We start from the raw sequence: 27,381 nt of genomic DNA, 5'->3' as shown, positions 1-27,381 counted from the left end.
CCCCCGCGCGCCCCACTCCCTCCGCGTTCCGGGCCCCATGGAGCTGCTGGCCGCAGCCTTCAGCGCTGCCTGCGCCGTGGACCACGACAGCTCCACCTCGGAGAGCGACGCACGCGACTCGGGGACGGGGCACCTGCCCGGCAGGTGAGCGTCCTTCCCGCGGGCGCCCAGCGACGGCCGCCACCCGCTCGCTCGGGCGTCCAACGCGGACCCCCGCGCCGACCCCGCGCCCCTGCCCACCCCGGGCCTCGTCGGACCCGGGTCCCCAGAGGGTGCGTCTCGGTCGCTCTCTTTCCGGCCCCCGCCAGTCGCCTCTGCGACTTCGCCCCGAATTCCCTGGGTGTGCGTCCCGCCTGGCTCTCCCACCTCGCGGATCTTGACCCAGGGCCCGGGGCATGGGGTCCTCAAGGTTCCGGGGCTGCGACAAGCGGGGGGCGCGGTAGCCTCTTGGCCGCGGGGCCGTCGGGGCCGCCTCGAGTCGCCGGGCGCAGGCAGGGCGCGCCAAGTTTCCGCTGCCTGCCCACGAGCTCGAAAAACATGAAGGTTTGGGCGGGCTGGTGTGGGATGAATCACCCCGTCGCGCCCTGGTGCGGTGACAGAACGGGCCTAGGGGGCCTGCCCGGCTGAGGCTGCCACTGCGCCCCTGTGCCCCTCCGCCTGGATGCCCAGGGCTGGGTGCCTGAGCCAGCAGCCACCCTGGCGACGCGTCTTGCGAGCCCGCCGAGGTGTGCGTCGTTGCTTAAAAATAACTAGCTTGCTTTCCTCCCCTTGGCAGCGAGTCCTCCTCCACCCCTGGAAATGGGACCACACCCGAGGAGTGCCCAGCCCTGGCCGACAGCCCCACCACCCTCACCGAGGCCCTGCAGATGATCCACCCCATTCCTGCCGACTCCTGGAGAAACCTCATCGAGCAGATAGGTGGGTGAACCTGGTAGGCATCTGCTTCATTTTGTGCGTGCCAGGGGGATGCCAGAGTGGGCCCGTGCACATGGGATGCTGCTTTGATTTCTGTGGTTCTAAATGGCTCCGTGGGCAAAACTGCCAGGTTTTATTGGTGCTGCACCCCCAGGCTAACTCAGCAAGTGTGTGTCCAGATAGAGATGTCCACTTGCCCTCTGTCCCCTGTCATGTCTGCCAGGAAGATGGGGGTGCAGTGACATAGTTGAGCAGGAGGTCCTTCCTTGAGCTCCCAGCAGGGAAGGGCTAGGAAGACCTGGGGAGGGAAGAGTGTGCACAGGGCCCTGGTGTTCAGAGCAGGAGAGGCTGAGGTAAGGACCCTAGCTAGGAAGGAGACCTGCGCAGGGCTCTGCTCTCCCAGGGAGCCCCATGTTCCCATCCAGTTCCTGTGGAGCCGCAAGGAAGCACTGTGAATACCCTAGGGGAGCTCACATGTGTTCCGATAACTCCAGCACTTGCATTTAAAAAAAAAAAAAAAAATTGCCAGTGACTTCAGAGGATTTCTCCTGTCATCAACAGTGAGAGGTGGCATGGTTTCCACTCCTCTGGAAACGGCCCAGGCTGCTTAAGTGTATTCTTCGACGTTGTTAAAACAGCTGGCTCTGTACTCACTTAAATAACAATTCTTGATTTAAAAGCTTTCTTCCCTAAGTATGATTGTTCTCCAGTCCCATACCTCAGATGAACAGAGTGTCTCCAGGATGGAAGCTGGAAGCAAGAGGCTTTGCCTCGTCCCTGAGGCCCTGCTGGAAGCTGGTGGTGGAGCCACTGGGTTGCAAGGCTTCTTCCCTAAATTGTCCCTAGAGTCCCCCAGTGCATCAGGCTGTGGGAAGCAGTCAGTGGCTTTTGCTTTGCATATAAGGGGAAAGGGTCATTTGAAACTGATGGTCAGGTAGGAAATCCTGGTTTTGAAAGAAAGCCCCCAGGCCTGTCCCAAACTTTCTGGCAGTCAGTCTGGGGCGGAGACTCTGTTGTCTGCCACCCATAGGGGCCCAGCCAGCTGTGATGAGGCGCTGCAGTGGCCTCTCCAAGAGACTTCCTCCCAGGCGGCCGCTGTGAAGACACAGGGCTGGGCTGAGGCACTGTCTTGGGTCTCAGTTTCCTCCTTGGCAGGAGTAGAGCCTGCCATCTGGTGTCTCATCCCCAGAGGTCCTCCGCAGTACATGCGGGGTATCTTCCACCCCTGGGGGTGCACAGATGTGGGATGACAGTGTGGGGCTGTCCCCAGCCATCTCACAGTCACACCGGGGGACTTCATGTGGTGCTCGGGACCCTGCAGGAGCCTGGCTGCTTGTACTGTGAGTGACGTGGTCCTCTGCCAGGTGGCAGGAAGGGACGGAGGTTTCCAAGGACACAGAGGAATAAAGGGGTGGAAGTGGAGTGAATTGGGGCCATCGTGTGGCCCACTGGGTTGGATTTGGCAGCAGCTGCTGGCAAAGCCAGGCAAAAACATGCTGGGACCATGTGGGACGTGATGCCTGGCTGTTGTCACGTTGGCTGCAGCCCTGGTGGGTCCCAGGCCTGAGAGCCCGTAGGAAGTTTTGTGGGTATGTGTGTGAGTATGCTGAATACACAGAAGGTGAATGTTTGAATTTAAGGTTTCTTACAGTAAAAGATTTGGTGCCATGAATCCCCCCCCACCCCAGAATCCTCTCTTGCTTTAAACACTGATCCCATTGCCCTTACCACTTTCTTGGTCTTACATAGTCTTTTGTTTTGAGATGGGGGTCTTGCTATGTGTTTCAGGCTGGCCTTGAACTCATTATGTAGCCTGGGCTGGCCTTGAACTTGTAGAGATCGTCCTGCCTCAGCCTCCCAAGGGCTAGGATTACATTCTTGCCAGTTTCTGACGCAGTTCTGGAAGTGCTCTTTCCCGCCTTTGTTAGGTAAGATAAAAATACAGTGGCTACTGCTGTTGAGTGTCACTGGGCAGAAAGGCTGGCCCACAACAGCAGGACACTGTGTCCTTATCCACACTACTCACTTGGTCTGGCACCATGTGCTTTCTGGCTCCTCCCCAGAGTCAAAATGACCACAAAAATGAAACTCAGAGGCAACCACGGCCATGCAAGTAACAGCACTTACAAAAGAAGACTCCAGAGCTGCTTCAGAAAGGGGCAAGAGTGAAGGGACCAGTGTGTGCAGAGTGAGGGGGATTTGGAGCGTTCACACAATGTGTATAAAAGGAAGCCCACATTCACTGTAGTTTTTGATCACAGCCCCATGTGTGCGTGTGTGCCTGTGTTATACGTGATGGGCGTGGGCTGCTGTTGTCTATGTTGCTTGACACATAGATGCTGCTCACTAAATACATAAATGTTGCCCACTAAATTTAAATACAAATAGAAATCAGTAGATACAGAGACAGAGCATAGTGGCGCACGCCTGTAATCCCAGCACTGGGGAGGCTGAACACAGGAAGATCACTGCGAGTTCAAGCTGTGTAGTGAGACCCCTTCCAAATACATTTAAAAAAAGAAGAAAAGCAAAAAGAAATCAGTAAATACAAGTAATAAAGGATGCCTGCCCTTTAGAAATTTCAATTTGAAAAATTGGTGTCTTTAAGAAGAGGGATTTGGAAGGAGTCAGGTGTTGGGACAAGGGGCAGGGGTCACTGTCCTGCAGGAGCGAGGCCAGCTGGGAGCAGGTCGCCTGGCAGCAGCCTCTTCGACTCTGTGACTGTGAGATGCAGGGCCCAGCCATGCAGGAAACTCACCTTTCACATAAAGTTGCACCCACGTAAATGTACAAAACACAAACTAGGAAAAAAAACAAACAAACAAACCACAAACTAGGAAAAGGTGTACAGAGATTTCATCAGAGACCCTGTGTTTCCTCCAGTAATCTACTCTTTGTATAGTAATTAGAATTTAAGCCAAATAAAAATGAAAGGTTAATCCCTAGTACTGTGTGCCATGCTGGCCTGCACCAAGCCAGCCACTGAGACTGGGTGTGGTGGTGCATGCCTATAATCCCAGCTCTGGGGAGGCTGAGACAGCAGGATTACTGCGAGTCTGAGCTGTGAAGTGAGACCCTGTACCAAATAAATAAAGATATAGATACCTTGTGAGAGAAAAAAAGGAAATTTAAAAGATTCTAACATTACTTGAATGTAGCTTTAGCTACAAGTAAAAAATACACTCAGCAAAAGTGACCACAAGTGGTAGAGGTGGTTTCTCTCAGTTAATGAACAAAAAGAAGGAAGGTCCCTTTGCCTAAATAGTCACCAACTGCTTTGTTTCCCAACTTCCTTTGGGTCTTGTGAGACGGAGGAGATGCCTACAGTTGCTCCAGGCTTCACATACTGGAGCAGCCACCCATAAAAGCAGGAAAGGTGGTTTGTCTACTTGGGACACCATTTTGAGAAGCCTTTAGACAGTATCCCCCTTACTCTTTCTCCTTGGCTAGTATCTTAATCTATTCTTCTTCTGTAATAAAAATACCTTGGACTGGATGTCTTAATGTGTTTTGTTTGTTATAACAAAATACCTGGAGCTGAGTCCTTTATACAGATAGAAGTTTATTTAGCTCCTCTGTTGAGGAACTCAGCATGGCAAATAGCATCTCAGGAAGGGTTGCCTCAGGGGCCAGATCGTTGCTGTTGCTCTTTGTAGAGCACAGAGCAGTCACACCTGAGCCAAACCTTGACCCCTGGGAAGCCGGGGGTGGAGGGAACAGGGGAGAGGTAGCTCATAGCAGCTACCACGAAGTGATTTCAGAAATACTATTTTCAGCCCATCTACCCACAAAGCTAATATTTTTGACTTTCAGTGTTTGCATCCCACTGAGAAGTTGCAGATAGTATTTACCCAGGATTTGGCAGCTGTAGCATGCATTAGATGTATCTCTGAACCTAAACAAAGCTGCTAAGGGAGTAGAGGTGTAGCTCAGGGGTGGAGAACTTGCATAGCATGCTCAAGGTTCTGGCTTGATCCCCACAGTGCAGGGGTAAATGTTAAAGGAGACAACTTCTGTGGACTCTGGAGGATGCATTGTTTGTTTTGTTTTGCTTTGCTTTTTGAGACAGGGTCTTGCTCTGCAGCCAAGGCTGGCCTCGAACTTGTGGTGCTTCTCCTGCCTCAGCCTCTTGAGTACTGGGATTACAGGCCTGTACCACCACGCCTGACCAGAGGCTATGTTTTTAGAAGGTGTTCAGCGATGTTTGAGTGCCTTCCAGGTTGCGGCTCATTGTTAGGCGCTGGAGAATGAACCCAGCTCCACCTGCAAGAACCAGTGTAGGCAGTGTCAGAATTGCAGGGTAATTGTTCTACAAGTACGGTCATTCTCTCTGGTGTCACAGTGGCACTGGCTTATGCGGTGACCTGGGCCCTAGCTTCATATTTTTAGCCTGGGTCACATTTAGCGTAGATTCTGATTTTCTTTTTCATTCTTTTGTCACATGAACTCCAGGTTGGATTCTGCTAGATTGTGACACAGTAAACACAGAACCTTAATTGTCTGGGTTCAGGGTCCCTCCCCTTCACCCAGAAGCTTTATAGTGTGGATTAAGAAATGTAGGGAGCCAATTAATTCCCAGGGCAGATTAGCAAGGTTTCCGCTCAGGAGTACAACTCAGGGAGCCATAACGGGGACATTGCGAGCGGCCTGTCTTTCCTTCCTGCCACTTAGATAGATTTGCATGGGCCCTTGGAGTCCTTACCCTGAGGAGATGCTGATTTTCCTTCAGCATGAAGATTTACAACTACTCTCATTTCACAAATGAATATACTTGAATTTTAATGCTGAAGCATTTAGGGCCATGGAAGGATCCTTTGGGGGATATTAAAAAACATAATTGGGGCATTTCCGTCGACTCCGCATGCACGGCAACAAACACACACAGTTCCGCGTTCTCACTTTGCCTAGTGCGAGTGAAAAAAGCATGTATTTGTGGGGTGCAGTTGGCAATGTGTTCAGGGGTGACTTTATTTGTTGGGGAACATGTGCACGCTGCTCTGTCCCTAGAAAAGAAGACAGCCGTGTTTTCTGCAACCCTGGAGGCTGCTGCCGAGACACAGCAGTCTGGCTTTCTTGGTGATATTTATCTAAAGTCCTTTTCTTTTTTCCTATTAAAACTCTTTGATCCCAGGGCTCCTATATCAGGAATACCGAGACAAATCCACTCTCCAAGAAATTGAAACGAGGAGGCAGCAGGATGCGGAAATCCAGGGCACTGAGGACGGGTCCCCAGCTGGCGAGGATACCCCTGAGGATGAGGAAGAGGAGGAGGAGGAGGAGGAGCCAGCGAGCCCGCCTGAGAGGAGGCCCCTGCCCCAGATCTGCCTGCTCAGCAACCCTCATTCGAGGTTCAACCTGTGGCAGGACCTCCCTGAGATCCGGAGTAGCGGCGTGTTGGAGATCCTGCAGCCCGAGGAGGTCAGACTGCAGGAGGTAAGTGCTGCGGCTTCGTCCTCAGGGACACGGGTGTGGGAGGGATCTGGGGTGAGGGCATGGGTGTGATGTCCCACTGGAGACTCTCGAAGGGCTCATCCACAGATATGACTGTTATTTCCCAGGCAGCGGCAGCCAACTGCCCACCCTCTTGGGCAGCTCACGGCTGGCAGGGTGAGTGTGCGGAGCGTTGCAACCTTGTTGTGCAGGCAGATTGCATTTTCATACCTGTCTCTATTGTTGTGTGGTTTCCACACCAAATGGTGCTCCACTTGAGGCAAGGTTAACTGCGGGTGACTGAAATTGTGGCCCACTCCACCACTATACTGGGGGCATTTGAACTTTGTGTCTTGTTTTGTTTTTTATGCATTTAGTACACGGTCTACAGGGTCTCACTACACAGATCAGACTTGTAGTGATCCTCCTATTTTCAGCCTCCCAAGTGCTGGGATTATGGCGTGCACTACCACGCCCTGTCTCATTTGTCATCTCATTGTGCCCTGGGGGCAGAGCTGGCAGGGCAGGCCAGGGCTCGAATCCCCAGCCCTTGGGTCTGCCTAAGCAGGTGCTTTAATCTACTGAGCTATCTGGCCAACCCCAACTTGAACTTTGGATGGGGAAAGACTTTGAAAGAAAACCTTGGGACAGCCACCCCCACCCCATGAAATAATGCAGAAACTGGGGGCCCGTGTGAGTCACCTTTTTGTTCAGTGGCCCGGTGAACACCAGCTGACATGAAGCTAACTGAGGTCAAGTCACAGAGGGGCCTGAGGGCTTGCTGCTGCCAGGGGGCAGTCCCTTAAAACTAACCAAGACAGAGCAGGGCATGGTGGCGTATGCCTGCAGTTGTAGCACTCAGGAGGCTGAGGCAGGAGGATTGCTGTAAGGTGAAGGTCAGCCTGGACTGCATAGGGAGACCCTGTCTCAAAAAAAAAGACAAACAGGGACACAAAAGAAAGGTGAAGCATCTGAATGTTATTTGAGGACATTGTGCCTAGGACATTGTATGACTTAGAGGGACAAGAATATAGTTGATAGTCAGGAGAATGGACGGTCAGAGTTGAGGAAATGCATGTGTGTTAGGAATTTTTGTGTTAGCAATGGGAGCCAGGGTCTTTGCTTGCAGGGCAAGTGCTCTGCCTTTGAGCCACACCCGCAACTGCAGCCCCTCTGAGATTTTAAAAGTGGATATAGATGGGAAGAAATGAAGCCAGCAGGTCATCGGGCCTGTCCCTGCAGCGCCCTATCTCCACCCTCCGCACAGGTCCAGCCTGAGCCGGGTCTGGTCCCAGCTTCGGCGGCTGCCTTTCCCTGCCCTCTTGGTCTCTGAGCTACATTCTGGGCACCTTCGCTCTTGCACTTTATTTTTATTAGACAGCGCCTGAGATGAGGGAGTCACTTAAGCTCAGTGGCGTGAGGCCAGCTTAGGCAACACTGCCAGACCCCCATCTCTTAAAAAATAAATAATCTTAAAAAAAATTAAAAATAAATAAATAGCCAGGTGTGGTGGCGCACACCTGCAATCCCAGCCCTTGGAGGCTGAGGCAGGAAAATCACATCATGTTTGAAGTGGGTCACATAGTGAGTGCCAGGCTAGTCCGAAATGCATGGGGAGACCGTCTCAAAATGAAACCAACTCAGTAAGTAATAAGCAAATAATCAATAAAAAGCAAAACAGTAGCCTCTCCACCATTAATTACCAAGACTGGAGAAAGCTCTGGGTCCGTGTCTTGTAACCCAGACTCAGGTTTTCCAGCAGACCTGCTGCTAGGAAATGTCAGCTGCATAAATCCAGATTTTTAAAGGTCCCCCAGATGACGCCAGTCCCACCCAGCAGAATCAGGCAGATGTTTCAACTCTGCTGCCCTCATCACTTGGGAGCAGTGGCTTGTGAGTGGTGGCCTCAGGGGCTTGCTTTCTGGTAAGGAGCGCTCTGCCGTAAACACGGTCATGCAGAGCTTAAAAACCCCGCATGAGCCCTTGCCAGTACCAGTGGGCCTAAAAGCAGAGAAGCAAGGGGCTTGCCACATCCCACAGAAAAACAGAGGAAACAGCAAAGACAAGCAGCGTGAAGGAAGGCGAGAGAGTGAGTAAGAAAAAGACCACAGTCAGAGCAATGAATGTGAATCGCTGGAAGTCCTTCCTGAAAGGCAGAAGCCTTCAGGGGGTCAGAAGATAAGCCTGCCTCTGTCCAGCAGACAGCAGAGCCCAGCACGCTCCACCAAGGTCAACAGAGGCGCCCGGGGCCGTCCCAGGTGTCCTGAACTTATATAAAGACACCACTTTATTTTTATTTATTTTATTTTATTTTTTTACATATTTAGTACAGGGTCTACAGGGTCTCACTACACAGATTGGATTTGTAGTGATCCTTTCCTGTTTTCAGCCTCCCAATTGCTGGGATTACAGGCATGCGCCACCACGTCCAGTTTCAGTCTTGGTCTCACTGCGCACCAGGGGCAGAGCCGGCACAGCATGCCAGGGATCAAACCCTCCCTCCCCTGCGTCTGCCTAAGCAGGTGCTGAGCTATCTGGCCAGCCCTATTTTTACTTTTATTTATTTATTTTTTGTGGCCAGCTCAGCCCACTTTGAGAGCAGGGCTGGCGTGGCCTGTAATGCTTGCTGGGGATTGAACCACAGTCCCTGTGCACTTACCTAAGCTTGCCTGAGCTTGCCTAAGCAGATGCTTCAGACTGCTGAGCTATCTGGCAGCAGCAGTGTGCCTTTCTTTTGACTGTGGACCTCCCTGGAGGACCAGTTCTAATTTCTTTGTCCTGATAGAGCACAGCCATCAGGCTCTGTCTGCTTTTGAAGTCTAGACACTTATGGAGATTCTAGGGGCAAAACCCTTAGCTACCACTGAGAGGTTCCCATGGTGTTTAAACTGGCTTTAGCAAAGTTAGTGCACTTGTGTAATTCCGGCTGATGCAGGAGGTTATGAATTCCAGGCCAGCCTGGGCTTCATAGTGAGTGCAAGGCCAGGCTGTACTACATGAGACCCTGTCTCAAATGAAGAAAAGAAAGAAAAATACTGTTCAGCAGCAGTTTGGTTTGGGTTATAGTTTTCAGCAGCTTGGCTTTACTGGATTCTTCAGAGGGTTTAGCTTAGCGTTCATAAACTTTGCTTTGAAATCCATTGGTTTTAAGCAGAAAACAATGTAGTTGCATCAGAGGTACAGGGGCTTGAATCAGCTCCAGGAGGGGCACAGCTAACTGAAAGTGGGGAGACATGAGTACCCGACCCCTGCCCAGAGTGCCCGGTGGGGCCTCAGGCCTGGCACAGCCTGGAGGGTGGCTGGGGACACAGGTGGGCTAAGATGTAGCTGAGTGGGGCTGCTCAGAGCGCTGTCTGCAAAGAGGCCGTGCCACAGGAGCCTGGCAGTGGCATTGCTGGGCAAAATAAAGCATTTAAAAAAAAAAAAGGCATTTGGAACAGGGTCTCACTATGCAGCTCAGATTCATGGTGATCCTCTTGTTTTCAGCCTCCCCACTGATGGAATTATAGGTGTGCATCAACCCAGTCTTAGTGGCCAGCTCAGTGCACCTGTGGGTGGGACCGGTGTGGCACCATGCCAAGGATCAAACTCTGGTCCCTGTGTTTGTCTAAATAGGTTCTTAGTCTGCTGAGCTATCTCGCCAGCCCGGAAGCACATTTTTAATACAGAGGGACCCCACCAGCCTGCCATTCTGAAGGCAGCCCAGGTATCCCTGATAAACCAGAACACCTCCAAATCGACCCATTTTGCATGATGACAGAAATGGCAAGTTCTACAACATGAAAGTATGTTTCCTGTATGAAATTATTAAAATTATTTTAAGTAAAATTGCCTTCAGATTCCATGTATAAGAGCCATAAACAGGCTGGGCATGATGGTGCAGGCCTGTAATACCAGCACTAGGGAGGCTGAGGCAAGAAGATAGCTGTGAGTTTGAGACCAGTGTGGGTCAGGAAGTGAGCTCAAGGCTAGCCTGAACTGCATAGTGAGACCATGGCTCAAATAGAAAAAAATTTTGAAAAGCCATCAACAAATTCAACGTTGAAACCCAGGTCCCTTCCCCTGATCGCTCACTGTGTGCATGTGCAGATAGATATTCCAGAACCTGACATGAAAAAAATACTGTCACTGGCATTTTAGATAAGGGACACTCCAGAGTCCCTAGCCACCAGCAGCACAAGAGGCCATTCCTGCCCTTCCATTTGATTCCTCATTTTCTCCAATCCTTGGAGGAGAGGAGGAAGAGAGGAAAAGAGGAGGAGGAGGAAGAGGAAGAGGAAGAGGAGGAGGAGGAAGAGGAAGAGCAGTTCTCGGCCCTGCCCTGGTTGTCCATTTCCACGTGTTTATTCTTTCCATTTCTTCATCAGAATCACTTTATTTTTTGCCCAGTTTTTTTCGTTGGGTTGTTTATGTTAAACTTAATTCATCAGCAGCTTTTTAAACATCCTGTATATTAACTGTTTTTCACATTTTCAGACATTTTTTCCCACAGTACAGACCTGGGGAGTAGATAGTGGTTATCACACAGCACCGGTGCCCACCTGGCTGGGCTCTGATTGGCAGCTCTGCCACTTCTGCGTAGTGAAGGGCAAGTTACACAACTTCTCCGGGCTTCTGCTGTGCTCTCCGTACAGTAGAGGCATCTTAGTCTGTTTGCGGTTGCTAATATGTAGTACCTGAGACCAGGGAATGTATAAAGAAAAAGAGGTCACTTAGTCATGGCTCTGGAGGCCAGGAAGTCCTTTTACTTATTTAAACCTGAGAGCTGGCCAAATAGCTCAGCGGATTAAAGCACCTGCCAGCAGTCACAGGGGCTGGGGGTTCAATCCCCTCCCCCGCCCCCCGGGGGGGGGGTGCTGAGATTTCCATTGAGACTGGGTGTGGTGGCGCGCACCTATAATCCCAGCTCTTGGGAGGCTGTAAACAGACAGATCACTATGAGTTCGATCTAGTAGTGAGACCCTGAACACCCTGTAGACCCTTCCCTAAAGTACAGAAAAATAAATAAGCCTGAGATTCTGATACCATCTTAGATCAAGAAGACAAAGCCCCAAGGAAATGGTCAGAGCGAGCGGTCATGGTGGTCTGTCAGGTGGTCACAGAGCCAGGGATAGGCAGGGGCGGCACCGCACTCCCTGTTCCTAGCAGCAGGCCAAGTCTGGCGTGCACAGGGTCACTGAGCATGCAGAGCTAGGTGGGTGGCAAGTGTCACTGCTGAGTGTGGCCCCTCTCAAACTGTGCTGCCTGAGTCCCCACCCCAGTGGCCCCTGGGCACTGAACAGCACCAAAAATGGGTCTTCTATTGTCTTAGTCACTTTCTTCAGAGCTAGGGTGAAGTCCCTACCACTGGCAGCTTAGGAGAGGGAGGATTTTGGGGGGGGTTACAGTTTGGAGAGGCTTCAGGCTTTAGCACGTCATCGGCTGGCTGTAAGGCAGGGTGGCACGGCAGAGGGGCCTGGCAGAAGAGAGCTGCTCACGGCATGGTGAACGAGAAGTAGAACACGAGTAGGCGCCAGGAGGGAGGGGAACCCTTCCAGGCCACGCCCTCAAAGCCACGCCCACCCAACCACGCCCCTCACTGGCCAGGCCCACAACCTCACCTCCTTCCAATGAGTCAGTCTTGAGTCCCCATAATCCAGTCTTCCAAATGCCCAGCCTATGAGCTCATGAGGTTCGGGATAGTATCTCGATCTAAACCAAAACATGGTAAGCCATTTGTATTGAAATTTCACAGGCCATATACTACATACTACATATACTACATACATATGTGTACTACATACATATACTACATATACTACATATACTACGTACTACATATACTACATACTACAGTGTAGTGAAACAGGAAAAACAAAAATTTAAAATCAGAAATGTTTCAGATTCTTCTAACCTTGAGGGTGAGGAAATAGATTTTATAACTGTAGACAGTGACCAAGAGCACAGAGGTGCTACAGTACAAGTCCAATAGAATGGGGTCAGTGCAGCATTTAGGAAAAGGCACAGCCTTCCGGGGCTTGTGAAGTGAGGGATAAATACAGAATCCCGCGAGCTCCTCAGATGCCAGGAAGACCTCCCTGGAAAACGTGCTCCCAACACCCCATAAACGTGCTCCCGAGGACACCAACCTGGGCAGAGACCCGAGAAAAGGCCGAGCAAGTCTTGAGATGAGTGATCTTCTAAGAAAATGTGAGCTACCAAAAGCAGACCCAAAACCAAAAATTTTAGGTGGATGTGGGACACAGCTGTAGTGCCAGCCTCTGGGAAGGATGAGGCAGGAGGATCCCTAGAGTTCATGAGTTCAAGACCAGCCTGAGCAACATAGCAACACCTTGTCTCTTTAAATTTAATTAAATACATTTAAAAGTAAAAATGTCAAAACCACAAAAGTGTACCAGTACCCAAAAAAAATTACTAGGAGAAGAGATGCTGAGCCGGGTGGTGGAGGTACAGCAGAGTTCCTGGCTACAGTAGGCCTCTTGAAAGGATGTGACAAGGGCTTGGTGGAGCTGCCCTGGCAGCATGCAGGTCGCCTCTGCAGGGGGATGTGGTCTGTCGAGGAGCACTGTAGGTTTCCTTCTGCTGGGCTCTGGCGCTTGGCCAGCTTCGCCCCGGGTGCTGGAGCCGGGTCAGATACAGAATACCTCAGGTTCCCATCCACTCTGTCAGGGACGACCGGGCCAGCTGCCTGTGTGAGGGCAGCTGTGGGCAGCAGGGAAGGGAGGCTGCGCGTCGGGAAACGTTTTGTAAGCACAGCTGGCCCTTGTTTAGAGGTAGAGGAATACTGGTCATCCACTCTGTTCATCACAGCAGGTACACATGTAGATTTCTGAAATCCACACCACAGCTGAGGGCTGTGTGGGTGCAGTTAGAAACAGGTTTTCTCTCAGAGGTCAGTAGAACTGAGAGACCATAAGATCCTCGGGAATGTACTGACCACCACAACCAGCAATAGCAGAATGCACGGCCCTTCCTGCAAATACATGAAGAACAGTCGCCACAATAGGCCGCAGCACGCCGGAACACATGTGTGGACCTGAAATACACACGTATGTTTCATGGCCTTACTAGATTAAACTAGAAATCAGTAACATAAAGATAACAAGAAAGTGCCTCGTTTAGGTAAGAGGCAGAGCTTGGGCAAGATACTAGGTGTGATCCTGGTCCCGAAAGAGAGAGAGAGAGAGAGAGAGAGAGAGAGAGAGAGAGAGAGAGAGAGAGAAGCAGTACAACTTTTAACAATCCCTGGATCAAAAAAAAAAAAAGTCTCAAAGGAAGTTACAAGTGTTTTTACGTGGCAGAAAATAAATCTGCAGCAAATTAAAATCTGCGGGGTGCGGCCAAAGCAAAGTTGAGAAGGAAATCCATTCTACCCTGCTTATCTAGGGAAGAAGCAAGTCCTCAGATCAGTCACTTAAGCTTTCATGGTCAGAAGCAGTGGGGATGGGGAAACAAAACCAAAGCCAGCAGGAGACAAACAATACAAATGAGACAAAATTAATGAGACCAAAAGCTAGTTTTGAAGAGATTGGTAAAATTAATAAATTGCTACCAAGATGGACAAGGAAAAGGGAGACAAGATACAAATTACCAATGTTACAAGTGAAAAAGGAGACACGACTGGCCTCACAGAGAACTACGAATGACTGTGCAAGCAAAAATATTGACAGTTTGAGCCAGGCACGCCTGTAATCCCAGCATTTGGCAGGCTGAGGCAGGCAGATCACCATGAGTTCAAAACCAGCCTGGACTACCTAATTCAAGGCCAGCCTAACTGCACAGTGAGACCCTCAATCTTGAACTACCACAATTCACCCAAAATGTAATAGATAACCTGAATAATCCAATTAAAGAAATTGAACTCATATTTAAGACCTTTCAAAAAATGTAATTGGGTGGGTGAGATAGCTCAGTGGTCTAAGCACCTGACTGGCAAGTGTAAGGATCTGGGTTCGATCCCCAGTACTGCGTGGTGAGCTGGTAGATAGTGACACACACCTGTAATCCCAGCACTGGGGAGGCAAAAGGATTGCTACAAGTCAGACCTGTGTAGTGGGACCCTGCACCAAATAAATAAATAAAAGTTGTTTGTTTGTTTTTTTAATGTAATCCCCAGGCCTATAGGGCTTCACTAGTGAAATTTATCAACTATTTAAGGTAGAAAAAGCAGAAATCCTACTCAACCTTTTCCAAAAGATAGAAAGAATACTTTACAACTCCGAAGCCAGATCTGATGCAGAAACTAAGTACAGCATACGAATAGAAAGCTGCAGCTTAATATTCTTCATGAAACATATTGTCAAAAACATATTAGTGATTAAAACATATGAAAAGAGTAATATATCATGATTAAGCGGGCTTCATCCTGAGGAGGTAAGCCTAGTGAAATGTTTAAAAATCAGTTAACCAGAAGGCTATTCTCCCAGCCAGACATGCAGAGCAGCAGCCCAGGCCCTGAAGGGCACCTGGGTGGCTCAGGCGGTCTCCAAGGCTACCAGGCCCGGGCCACAGAGTCCACGGTGCCTTCGCGAGTGGACCGTCGCTCCCCTCGCTGGTCCGAAGTTGATGCCAAAGGGAAACCTCGTGAGGACCGCTGTGCTACAGCACTGATCGAGTTCGCGTCGTCACCTTAGCAGACTCTCATCCAGTTCTTAAAGTGGAAAAACAATGAAAAGTATTTCCTCGCAGATCAGCACCAATTAAGCAACTTCAGGACGGGGTTTCTGGGAAATTTCAGTGGGCGGCACTAAGGAGTCTCAGGATGTACCGTCCAGCTGGAGAACGTGCCCTTCCTAGCCCTGCTAGAGGACAGCTGATGGAGGTAAATGGAAACAGTTTCCGTAAACCGCCTGGTCTTCAAGCAAAGCCATCCACGGAGGCTGCACTGCAGTTGCCGCCCCAATCTGAGGAAAGCAAAAGCATATCGCAAGGCTTATTGACATAAAAACAGTGTGGAGAGTCGTGGAGAAACGCACTGATGGCACCCGAGGTCCGTGCCCTGCCGACCGTAAGCCACGAGAGTGCACCGAGGAACCAGGCCATGTGGGGCGACTTCACGCCCAGCCGTCAGCGGAGCGCTCCTTCTCCTCTCCGCCTAGTCTCCCCCTTGTCTTATCCAATGACTGCCTGTCTTCAGCTCCCAGACCTGCCCTACCCAGGTGCTCTTTCTGTTCTCTTACTCCTATCTAGCAGTTGGCAAATAACAGGTATTTTCCTGATTAAAACCAAGCACACCTTAGCCAGTCAGGGTGATGCATGCCTGTAATCCCAGCTGCTTGGGAGGCTGAGGAGGAGGATCACAAATTGGAGGCCAGCTGGGACAACTTACCTAGATCCTGTCTCAAAATAAAAAGGGCTGCACACAACACCTTCTGGGTTCAAACTCCAGGACTGGGGTGGAGGTGGTGCTGGGAGCTAAGTGGCCTTTCCTACTTAGTCTGCTTCAGAGTGACACTGTTGAGAGATGCCCAGCGTGGCCTCCACCTCGGCTCCTTCCTGGGCTGTAGGTGAGAGGCGGGAACGCGTCATGGGCCCTGTCTCCTGGGGATGTTGGTAGCACTGCTCCCCTTGGACACGAGGAGGAACTGAGTGCTGACTTGATGTGAAATACATTTGCAGAAGCCCAGAAGGCTTTTCTAGCAAATGCAAGAATTATAGTGCAGGGTCGCACTGGGCCCAGCAAATGCGCTGTGGTCACTCAGCCTCATGCGTTCTAGTTACAGTTTACTGCTAGCAAAGGAGTTACTGGACACAATGTCACTCGAAGACACAGACGCCGTGGGATGGAACACGGATGGCCACATCATTTAAACTAGGAAAACACAGGTTTTGACTTAAGATTACATACTTTAGTGCACTGAATTTCAACTAAAAAGACTTTAAATCTTGGTTTTTTTTCCTTAAGGGTACAACACATAGATTTAAATATTCTTGTTTTTACATAGAATAGTTTCATGCAGAAAAAATTACGTTGTACTATTGAAGTCATGTTATCCCTTCTCTGGCTGCACACGAACTTTAGCAGGTATAAAATGTACATTACAAGTAAAGCTTTAAAATTAAAAAAAAAAATCAGTTAGCATAACCTCTTACAGTGATAGTGTAAAGAGGAAAAACTACATGATAGCTACAAGTGATGCAGAAGAAGCACTTGGAAGGATCAGTATTTAGTGATTAGTAAAACTTTCAGCAAACTAGAAATAGAAGGGAGAGAGCTCAGCGTGGGCAGGAGCGCCTGTTAAAACCCACAGCAAACGTCGTGCCCAGCAAGGGAGGCCTCAGTGGTCTCCCTGACATGGGAAAAGGCATAAGTAGCTCACGCACCCCTACTCAGCAGCATATTGTACTGGAAATCCTTACAATATTGTATTGTAAGGTTCTTGTTTTGTTGTTCAGGCTTGCTCTGAACTCTGGGTAGTCCAGGCTTTCCTCAAACTCGGTAATTCTGCTTGTCTCAACCTCCCAAGTTCTTATATTACAGTCCTGCACCACCAACCCAACACATATTATGCAGATTTATTTATTTATTTATTTATTTATTTATTTTGGCAGAACTGGGGATTGAACTCAGATCCTTGCATTTGTCAGTCAAGCGCTTATCCTACTGAGCCATCTCCCCAGCCCCCTATTGTGCAGTTTTAAAACCTACTAAGAAGGGGCCGGGGAAGTGGCTCAGTAGAATAAGTGCTTGTTTGGCAAGCGCAAGGGCCTGAGTTCAACCCCCGGTTCCACAAACAAACAAAAAACCCTATTAAGAAGTTTGTAGTAATTAAGATAGTTGGAGGCCAGGGGTATAGTTCTGAGGCGCAGAACCTGCCCAGCAAGCCCAAGGTAGTTGGTATTCACAGAAATCAGTGGAACAAAATACAAAGTTTAGAAATAGTCTTATATAACGTTGGCCAACTGACTTCAGACAGAAAATACAAAAGCAAAACAATGAAGAGAGGATAGTCTTCCTAGTCAGTATTGAAACAGATGAATTTATGCAAAAAAAACTCATCCCAAACCTCATGCTGTATATAAAAATTACATAGAGCTACATGTAAGATGCAAAAGTTGAAAGATTCTAGAAGAAAACGCAGGGGGAAAAAATCTTAGGCATACAGTTCTCAGATAGGACCCCAAATGTGTGATGCGTAGAAGAAAAATAGAAAACTTGCTATTTGATCAAGCTTGGATTTGATCAAAATAGAAAACTTGCGGTTCAAAAGAGAGCATTGCCAGGCATGATGGTGCACGCCTAAAATTCCAGCTCTCGGGAGGCTGAGGCAGGAGTGCTGCAGTGAGTTCAAGGCCAACCTGGGCTCCACAGTGAGTCCAGGCCAGCTTGAACAATATAGTGAGATCCTGAAAAAAAAAAAATCAAAGGAGATGAGAAGTTACAAACTTTAATATTACAAGTCATTCATCTAACAAGACTCATCTAGAATATATACAGAACTCAACAGGGAAATTTTTAAAGTAAAAATGTAAAAAAGACAAACAGATACTTCAACAAAGGAGCTATATACAAGACAGTATGTGCTACATACAGGCCTATGTTTTCTTTTGCCTGTTGATTTTTGCAGGCTGGGGCACTAGGGATCAAACTCGTGAGTGCTGTACCAGTATGCAACACCCTGGGCCATTTTTATATATATGTATATATATTTATTTATTTGAAGACAGAGTGTCACTAAATTTCCCAGGCAGGACTGAAACTTGAGCTTCCCAGGTGCTGGATTACAGGTGGGCACCTCTACTTCCTGCTCAAAACTCACCCCGCTTGGACCGATGCAGAGTGCCCCGGAAGGCGCTTTTCATGGTTCACGCAAATCTCATGCTTAGTTGGTGTCCCATATCCTTACTTGCTAAGTGTGGTAACTCCACCAAGCCCACCACCCTGAGACCTCAGCCCATCCTCGGCTTCCCATGAAGGCCTTTAAGTTTTCTTTAAATGCTGGCAATGCCAGGTGCTGCTGTGGCCCGCAGGCAGCTGGCGCAGAAACTACGAACTGGGCTGCCCCTCTGGCGGGGGAGAGGGCTGTTTCCAATGACATGAAGTGGCTGTCTCCATGCACCCAGCACCCCAGCTCGCTCCAAGGCGTCTCCTTGCAGCAGCTCTCCCGGCACACCCTGGACGTTGGGGCCGGAGCATCCTTGTCTCAGGGTCTGCCCTGTGCACTGGCCTGCACTCCTGGCTGCTGCCCACTGCATGCCAGAGCAGCCGTGCCCCACTCATGCCAACCCACGTGTCTATGGACATAGCTCAGTGCTCCCCAGAGGAAAAAGCTTCATGCCCCTAGAGAACTGAGAGGTGACATTTATACAAAAACACATGCACAAGTGCTTATTCGTAATCCCAGAATCGGAAACAACACAGTTGTCCTTCAACAGATAGAGGGACAAACGCACACTTCCCTGCTGGTCCTGGTCCACTAGGCACCTGGAAGAAACAGACTTGAGACACGAGATGCCGTGACCGAGTCTTAGGCACTTGGCTGAGTGCATGCAAGGAACCAGATAGGTTATGTACTGTGCAGCTGCACAGACGTGACATTCTGGAGCTGACCCAGCTATGGTGACAGAATTCAGGCCAATGGCTAGAACGAGAAAGCTTGAGGGACATTTTTTTGGACTGACTGACCCATTGAGGGTCTTAATTATACATGGGTTACATGAAGTTATATGTGTGTTAAAATTTGTAGAACTGTTTGTAGTCTATCTTATGGTGTGGTAATTTGAAAAGTAAAATGTTGTCAGGGGGTTGACTGTCTCTGATTGCTTTTTGCTCAACCTAACGAAGTATTACTGCCCCACAAAGTGGTCTGTTTCACTGTGGATTCAGTTAGAAATTTTATATGAAATATAAGAAAATCAAATCTGAAAACTGGAGAATCAGCAAGTATCCGTTAATGCAAAGATGGTGCAACATTTGGATGTTGGAGGTCAAGATGTATCATACTGGTCGGATAGATAACAAAATCCACTGAGCTCCCAAGAGGTTGACAAGGAAAGGAGTCCATCTGCTACGATCTAAATAAAGCTCACAAGGATGTTTTTGGAGATTTATGAAGAATATCTTAAATATGCAACCAGAATCCTACATAATGAAGAGTTGCCGTGGCAATCAAAGCAAGACACAATGCCTGCTCACATCACGTGGCGCACCTCCAGAATCCGAGGCGGGGCAGCAAGGCAGAAAGCAGCAAGAGAAGAAGACGCACAGAAGGAGAGGCGCTGCCTGCCAGCGGTGCTTGCTTTCTTAAAAAAAAAAAAAAAAAAAAAATCCCAGGGCATCAAATAAAACTGCAGTTCCGAGAGGTGGCTGGATATGAGATAAATGCACAAAATTTGTTGTTCTCACTTATGTCCACAAGTCCCAGGTTTCACTCAATGAGAAGACTCTATCAATTAGAATAAAATGGGCACCCCAAAGAAAAATGGCAAAACAACTCGCATAGAAAAAGTGTAAAGGACTAGTGAGGAGATGGAAGAAAAACCAACGCCAAATCTCGTTAATAATCAAGGAAGGTCGAACTAAAATAACGTTGAACTGTGGTTCTGTCCACATCTCCAAGTGATAGAGGCTCTTTTGTTCGTTTATCAATACATGTATGTGGCACACGATGGTCACATTCCTTGTGGAAAGTTGGCTTTTGAACATAAGTTTGTATTTAAGATCTATGACTAAGGAATTTTTATTTTGTTTTGTCTATTGAGACTGGCTCTCCTCATGTAGTCTGGGTTGGCCTTGAGCTCACTACATTGCCAAGCCTGGCCTTGAACTTGCAGCGATCCTCCTGCCTCAGCCTCCCAAGTGCTGGGATTACAGACATGCCCCACCATGCCCGGCTAGGAATTTTTAAATGATTGCTGTTAAACACAGTTGATAAATAGAGTATAATAGCATGGGTTATCAAACTCCAATTAGAATAGATTTGTATACCTCTAGTAATTCTGCTTCTAGACATTTATCTTGTGAAATAATCAGGCTTGTGCATAAATATTTATTAAGATATCCACCCTAGCAAAAATTAAAACAAGAATAAGGAGAAGAAATGCAAGTACTTGCTAATTGTTTATCAAGATAGTATTCAGCTATACAAGGATACATTTAAAAAATGTTTTCAAAGAAATAGGTGAATACAAGTTTTTAAAATGCAGACTAGAACATTAGATCAGCAGCAGAGTGGGCATTGAAAATAAAGACTTTGATTAAAGCGCCTGCTTAGACAGCTGCAATGGCCAGGGTTCGATGACCCCCCACCCCACCGTGCCCTGCTGGCCCCACCCCTTGGGCGCTCTGTGATGGTGAACGAGCCTGGGCGTGGTGGTACGCACCTGTAATCCCAGCGCTTGGGAGGCTGACAACAGGAGGATCACTACAAGTCTGATCTATGTAGTGAGACCCTGTACACCGTGTACTAAATACATAAAAAAAAATAATAAATTAATTTTTAAGAAAAAGAAAGACCAGCATTGTGACGTACTGTTATCCCAGCACTTGGGAGGCTGAGGCAGGAGGATCGCTGCGAGTTAGAGGCCAGCCTGGGCTGCAGAGTGTGTTCAAGGCCAGCCTGGGCTGCACAGGGACTTGTAGTTTCTTTGTGCATGTTTGGAGTTTCGAGCTAAAGATCCAGATATTGAAAAATAAGCGAGGGTGACGACGTATGCAGCACGGCTGCAGTCGTGAGTGATGTGGGCGCATGGTGTGCCTGGCTCTTGGGTTTTCAGAGTCTGGTTTTCCATGTTTGTTTATTTATTTATTTATTTATTTATTTATTTATTTATTTTTTAAAGGCAGGGCCTTGTTCTGTAGTCAGGCTGGCCCTGAACTCACTGTGTAGCTCAGGCTGGCCTTGGACAGCAATCCTCCTCCTGCCTCAGCCTCTTGGGTGCTGGGATTATAGATGTGCACTACTGCACCCAGCCCCCCACCCCTTTTTTGTTTGTTTTGTCATGTTGAGACAGGGTCTCACGCTGCAGTTTGGGCTGGCCTTGAGCTCACTTTGTAACCCAGGTGTAACGCCCAGCCTGCTCACATTTATTTTATTCTTTTTTAAAAAAATATATTTGGTACAGGGTCTCACTATGCAGCTCAGATTCATAGTGATCCTCCTGTTTTCAGCCTCCCCAGCTGGGATGACAGGTGCGCACCACCATGCTGGGTCTTGGTGGCTGGCTCAGCACACCCAGGAGCAGGCCCAGTATAGCATGTGGTACCTGGGATCGAACCCCAGTCCCTGAGCTTGCCTAAGTGGGTGCTTAGTCCACTGAACTATCTCTCCAGCCCTCCTCACATTTATTTCAAAGAGCTTATGTGAGCACCTGAGACTGAGCCCTTTGTGTTTTCTGTCAGAGCAGCAGCGTGTGTCAGCTCATTTTCTACCACGTGCAATAAAGCCAGACAGGCCGCTCAGCCTGCTGCAGACGTCTTCTGTCCCTGAACTGCAGAAGCCCCTGTTTTGGGGAGTCCCTATTCACCCCTGGAGAATCCCCTCCAAAGGCCTAAGTTCTAGCCAGTCCTGGAAAAATCAAGACTTAAGAACAAAAGAGTGTGTTTTCCTAATTTGTAAGTAAAAGTTTCCTGGCTGTGGAGGGCAGATGTTATCCAACAGGATTTTCTTCATTTCAATTTTGTTTTCCAAGTTACCCGCCAGGGCTTAAGAAAATAATTAGGATGCCTTCCAGTTAAAAGGTTAGGAAGGCAGAAGGCAAGGAGTCAGGATAGGGGTGAGTGGGATGCCACCCTCTTGGAGTCCTAGCTACTTGGAAGCTGAGGCAGGAAGATGCAAAGTCTAAGGGCAACCTGGGCAATTTAGGAAGACTGCTGTCTCAACATAAAATGTAGAGGGCTGCTGAGCAGCACTCTGGGCTGTACCAGATCTTCCCAGGCTGGCTGACAAAGAAAGGAGAAACTGGGCTGGGGAGATGGCTCCGTAGAATAAGTGCTTGCCTGGCAGGTGCAGGATCCTGAGTTCAATCCCCATGGGAGGGGGGGGGAACCTGAGGTGCCTGGAGCAGCCACCACTACTCCGCATCTGTAGAGGGGAGGAGACTCCATCGCTGTGTCCCTGTGCCGAGGCTCACAGGGCAGGGCGGGGAGCGGAGAGTCAGGAAAGTGAGCAGGGAGTGATGTTTTGAGCGTCTCCAAGGAAACGGGTACACAGGGTGGCTGCCCAGGCAGGGTGGCCTGCCAGGCTGGTGTGGTGGTGGCAGTGGCGGTGGCGGTAAGGCCCTGGTGTACCCAGAAGAGAGAGGACCCAGCCTTCTCCTGCGCAGTCTGGGTCTGCTCAGCTTCTGAAATCGCAGTTGTATTTTGTGGGTAGTCAGCCTGTTTTCACAACTTGGAACTTGCATGTGTTTTCTGTTTTGTTTTAGTTTGATTGAGACAGGGTCTCACAGTGCAGGCTGGCCTCAAGCTCACTTACGTAGCCCAGGCTGGCCTCGAACTGATGGAGATCCTCCTGCCTCAGCCTTCTAAGTGCTGAGATTACACATATGTGTGTCTTTCCTTGGAAAGGAAACGATTTTCCAAGGAAATTACTAGAGGCTTTTGGTGTGGCCCTCCATCAGAATCATGAGTTGTGACCACTGTGCTATTTACCAGCCCCCACCGATCTTTCTGCCTGTAGGATAAACCCTCGCAGACCAGCCTGCCTGGAGCGGGCGGGCTGTGCCTGTGCCTCATGTCAGGGCTGCTCAATGCAGCGCTGTGCCAACAGCGACTCCAGCAAAGAAGCGCAGGTAGCCCTGGGCAGGCTTGAAATTCATCTTTTGGATAAAGAATTCAGGCACCTCATACAAAGTTCACCCGGAGCAGAGGGCATGCAGGGAGAGAAAAGTCAGAGAAAGCTCTGTTCCTGAGCGGCGGGCCCACGTGTGTGTGTGTGTGTGTGTGTGTGTGTGTGTGTGTGCACCCCGGTGTGCACTTGTTTTAATAGTGAGCAGGCGTGTGCAGGTTGTTTCCAGTGAGGCCCCGTCCTTGCTGCTGCTTGTCTGCTTTCTGTCACTGTGACAAGTACCAGAAACAAAGTGACTTTGGAGGAGAGGTTTGCCATGGCTCTGTTGCAGATGTCTTGGTCCCAGCCTGTTTGTTGCTTACGTGGCACTGGCTGGGAAGCAGAAACAGAGGCACGGAGAGCCATGGGCCTGGGTCCCAGGGTCCCCTTCGGGGCACACTCTCAGTGACCCCACTTTCTCCCCCCTCCCCTTGCCACCTCCGGAGCCCCACCCACTCCCAACAGCACTGTGCTACAACATTCGGGGTCCAGCCCGTGATGGCTGTGGATGCCTCCCCTGTGTCCTTGCATGGTCTTCCTTGCATTCACCCCTGGTGTCTCTGAGAAGGACACACCAGCTCTTAGGACCTCGTTCTGTCCAAATCTCCATGTCCCAGTTCAGTCATGCTGGGGGCACTTCAGTATGGGAATCTGGGGGACATGGTTCAGTATATAACCAGTGGGGACCCCCAGCTGCCACAGGAGGGCCCCATTGCTAGGCTCAGGGTCACAGGTGGGAGCTGGTGCCAAGGTCCACCATCTGGAGGACCCCAGCAGGGACAGGACCCTGGGCCCAGGGCAGGGTGCTTGGTTCTGTTTCGAAGATCTTCTGGCCTTTGGCTCTGAGCCCCACCGTAGTCAGCTGGTGACTCAGGTGACAGCAGTGACAGTGGCTTGTTGTGGGGAGGTTAGGGAACGCAAATCCAGCCAAATCCAGGGAGAGCACAGAGTCCAGGGTTACCTGAAGCCTGGAGGACAGGAAGGGTGGGGTGACCTGGGATGGCACTGATGTGACTGACTTGTGGGGCGCAGGGCTCCTTGTCTGAGGGACTGGTTTACTACCTTCCTCAGTCAGGAGCAGGTGCTGCTCCCCAGCTTTCCTGGGTGTCCACTGCTGACCACTCTGCAGTCTCCTCTGTCTCTGAAAGACACAGGTCCACTAGCCACCCACCAGGCCAAGGCGCCACGGTGCCCCCTGCCTGGCAGCGCCATGTAGCGGGTATGGTGCCGGCTCAGGGTCCCCTCCTAGGCTGGAGAGACTCTGGCCAGTTATCTCCACTGTGCAGGGAGCCACATCACTGGAGGAAATCCAATCCTAATTGTGCTGAGGACACAGGATGCTGTGCTTCCAGGCCAAGGACTCTGGGCGACAAACATGGCTTCCCTTGGCCTGTGGACCCCACAGTGTACATGGCAGCAGCCCTCCTGGTGCCTCACAGTCAGGCTGGCTGTAGGGCCCTTGAGCAGGCTCCTGGTGGTCACTCTCTCACACTTCAGTGGCTCCACCACAGACGCAGAAGTGCCCCCCCCCGCCTCCCACACTCTACCGGTCCTCCCTCCAGCCTGACCCTCACCACCTGTGACTGTTTCTCTGCCGTGAGGTGGGCACTCCTTTGAGCAGGCTCTTTGCAGCCCCTCGGACCCAGCCCTGATATCCTGCCTGAGGCAGTCCTCCCAGCCCCCACTCACAGCATCTTCCCGCCATTCTTGAGGGCAGTGCCAGGACCCACAGAGGATGCCACACCCGTCACAGCAAACTCCATTGCGGAGTTGCCTATACCAGCCCCTCCTGCAAACATGAGTGTCTGAGTGTCACCCTGCTCAAAGGGTTCCAGGCAGGGATGGCCTGAGCAGCAGCAGTGGTGAGAAATCACCAGGCAGAAGAGAACAGAGTAGCTGAGCCCTTGGCAGCACTCAGGGCCTGGCAGGGACTGGGTGTTGTGGCTCCGCCTGTGGCTTGCGGCACTGAGCGGCTGGCTGAGGTGGGATTCTCTGTAGTGAGCAGCAGGTGCACCCGCGCGTGCGCACACTCCAACCCCACGCTAGTACTCGTGCATTTACACTCTCACATCCACACAAATCCACGCTCTCATATACTCTGATCCACACTCATACACACCCACTCACACGTGGCGCACTCCTAATCCTCACACACTTATGCACCCCTCAGACACATAGACGTACGTTCTCACGCTCACTCCCGTTCGCCTGTGCACTCCCACAGGACACACACACTCAGGCTGCTCTGGGCGCCCACGACCGGGCCCACAGCTCACTGCGCTTACTGCCTCTGCAGGGGGGCCTAAGCCAGGATGGCAGCTGGGTGTCTCCTCGGGGTGACATGACTGTCCTGGTTGCTACATTGCAGGTGTGCAGCTCCCCCCGTGCATGAAGCACTCACTTGTATCCTTTGTGTCAGCTGCATGTGCTTGGACCTCGGGAGCGGTGACAGCTGGATTCTTAAGAAACAGAAATTCAGCATCAGGAAGTGATTTTGTAACAGCATCAGGAGCAGAGAAACCCAGAAGCCTTTCAGCCTATGTGGCCCCTTGTTCAGACCAAGTGTAGATGGCCAGCAGACCGGAGACCAGGCTGTGTGTCCCTCAGAGTGGGGCTCTGAGCTCTGCCTCCAGTGAGGCCCAGGGACTGCTCCACATGGGTGGGGGAGCTGTGACATGAAGGTGGGGGCAGAGGCTGCAGGGTCCTTTGAGCATCTCAGCTTTGCACTGTCTCAAGCCAGGGCAACCTGGTGGTGGCCGGGTCTGTGCTTGGTGGCTGGAGCCTGGAGAGATGCTGGTGTGGACCTCTCACTGCTACAGGGCAGCGGCACCTCACAAGTGCAGGCCTCATCTTGGGTGCTTGGCCAGGGAAAGGGCACAACTGTCAGTGCCTGGCTTGCCCCCATACCGCCATGGGCCAGCAAGGCAGGGTCCCGGCAGAGCCCAGAGTACAGAGCCTCTGCGTGACCCTGGCTCTCATGCCACAGGGTTGTGTGGCCTTGGGGATGCCATGCACCCTTGTGTCAGCTTTCCTTTGGTGAGATATGTCCTTTCAGGGGGACCTCGAACAGTGTCTGTGTAGCAGGGAGCAGCCTCCTCCTGTGAGTTCTGGGAACAGTGCCAGCCCTCTTCCCACCCCTGGAGCTGGGGCCATGTTGTCCCATGGGAAGCTGGAGAGGGCCCCTCCGCGCTCACACCGCTCCGGCTTCCCAGCCCTCCTCTGCCCACTCTGCTGGCTCCAGCCAGTCCTTGCCTTGTGGCCCACTGGGTCCTCGGCTCCATTCTGTCCTCCATTCTGTATGTGTGACATCATTCTCTGCCTCCTGTATGCAAACTCCTGAATCTGGGAAGTTCTCCCTCAAGACCCTAAACTCACGGCATACACAAAGACCTGTTTGCCAGGCAAGGTCTCTGGGGCATAAGCATGGGCACCACAGTTTGACCCCCAGATTGTCCCCGCAGGGACCCAGAGTGCAGCAGAGTGATGGGAAGAAGGTGGTAAGGACCATGCTGGAGGCGAGCCAGGGCCTGCTGCCCAGGCCGGGCCCTGCAGGGGACACTTCCGAGAATAGGGCTTTGTTGGGATCGTAGATTCAGTAAGCAGGTAATTGTCATGGTAGAGAGTAATGGGGCCTCTGAAATGGTGCCCATCTGTGCACAAGTGAACCTGGCCGCTGTCACATGCCTGTCCACTCACGTTTCTCCCTATTCTGTGGGGGACTTGGCTTGTCCCCAGCAGCCCACGTGGCAAACCAAGCACGTGTGTCTGAAGGCCCAGCCCTATCTGCTCTGCAAGGGGGTGGCTAAATCGGAGACAGCAGCACTGCTGCTGCCCAGCCTGGGAGCAGCCACCGCCACAGCCCCGCACCGCAGGGCTCAGCAGCCCCTCTGTGTCCGAGCATGCACTCGGGTCTCCAGAAGTGGTAACCATGGGTCCCCCCACCTCTGCTGATGCAGGCCATGTTCGAGCTGGTCACCTCTGAGGCCTCCTACTACAAGAGCCTGAACCTGCTGGTATCCCACTTCATGGAGAACGAGCGGCTGAAGAAGATCTTGCACCCGTCCGAAGCCCACATCCTCTTCTCCAACGTGCTGGACGTCATGGCTGTCAGCGAACGGTGAGGCCTGAGGCCAGCACGCTGTCATGGGGCCGGGCACACTCAACTCACTGCATTTGCACATTTGGAGAGTTCCACTATAACATATAATTGCTAAAGATGTAAATCCAGAGACCCACCACACTCCCAGTAGTCAGCCAGTGGGTGCCCTGGGTC

At 50.6% G+C, this 27,381-nt stretch overlaps 1 protein-coding gene across 2 annotated transcripts in view; it reads left to right on the top strand.

Annotated features, from left to right (window-relative positions):
• Positions 1-6: 6 nt before the first annotated feature.
• The window catches only part of Ngef (neuronal guanine nucleotide exchange factor), a 37,797-nt gene continuing 10,422 nt past the window's right edge, over positions 7-27,381 (top strand). For both annotated transcript variants that reach the window (XM_004637323.2, XM_023722271.1), the window contains exons 1-4: positions 7-144; positions 776-918; positions 6,047-6,348; positions 27,065-27,225. In XM_004637323.2, coding sequence (XP_004637380.1) covers positions 38-144; positions 776-918; positions 6,047-6,348; positions 27,065-27,225 — 713 coding nt within the window. In that variant the 5' untranslated portion in view covers positions 7-37. The remainder of the gene's footprint in view (positions 145-775; positions 919-6,046; positions 6,349-27,064; positions 27,226-27,381) is intronic.

This window comes from Octodon degus, unplaced genomic scaffold (assembly GCF_000260255.1).
Source record: "Octodon degus isolate 3935 unplaced genomic scaffold, OctDeg1.0 scaffold00089, whole genome shotgun sequence".
In the NCBI taxonomy this organism is placed as follows: Eukaryota; Metazoa; Chordata; class Mammalia; order Rodentia; family Octodontidae; genus Octodon; species Octodon degus.
This window is presented reverse-complemented; position numbering and strand designations above follow the sequence as displayed.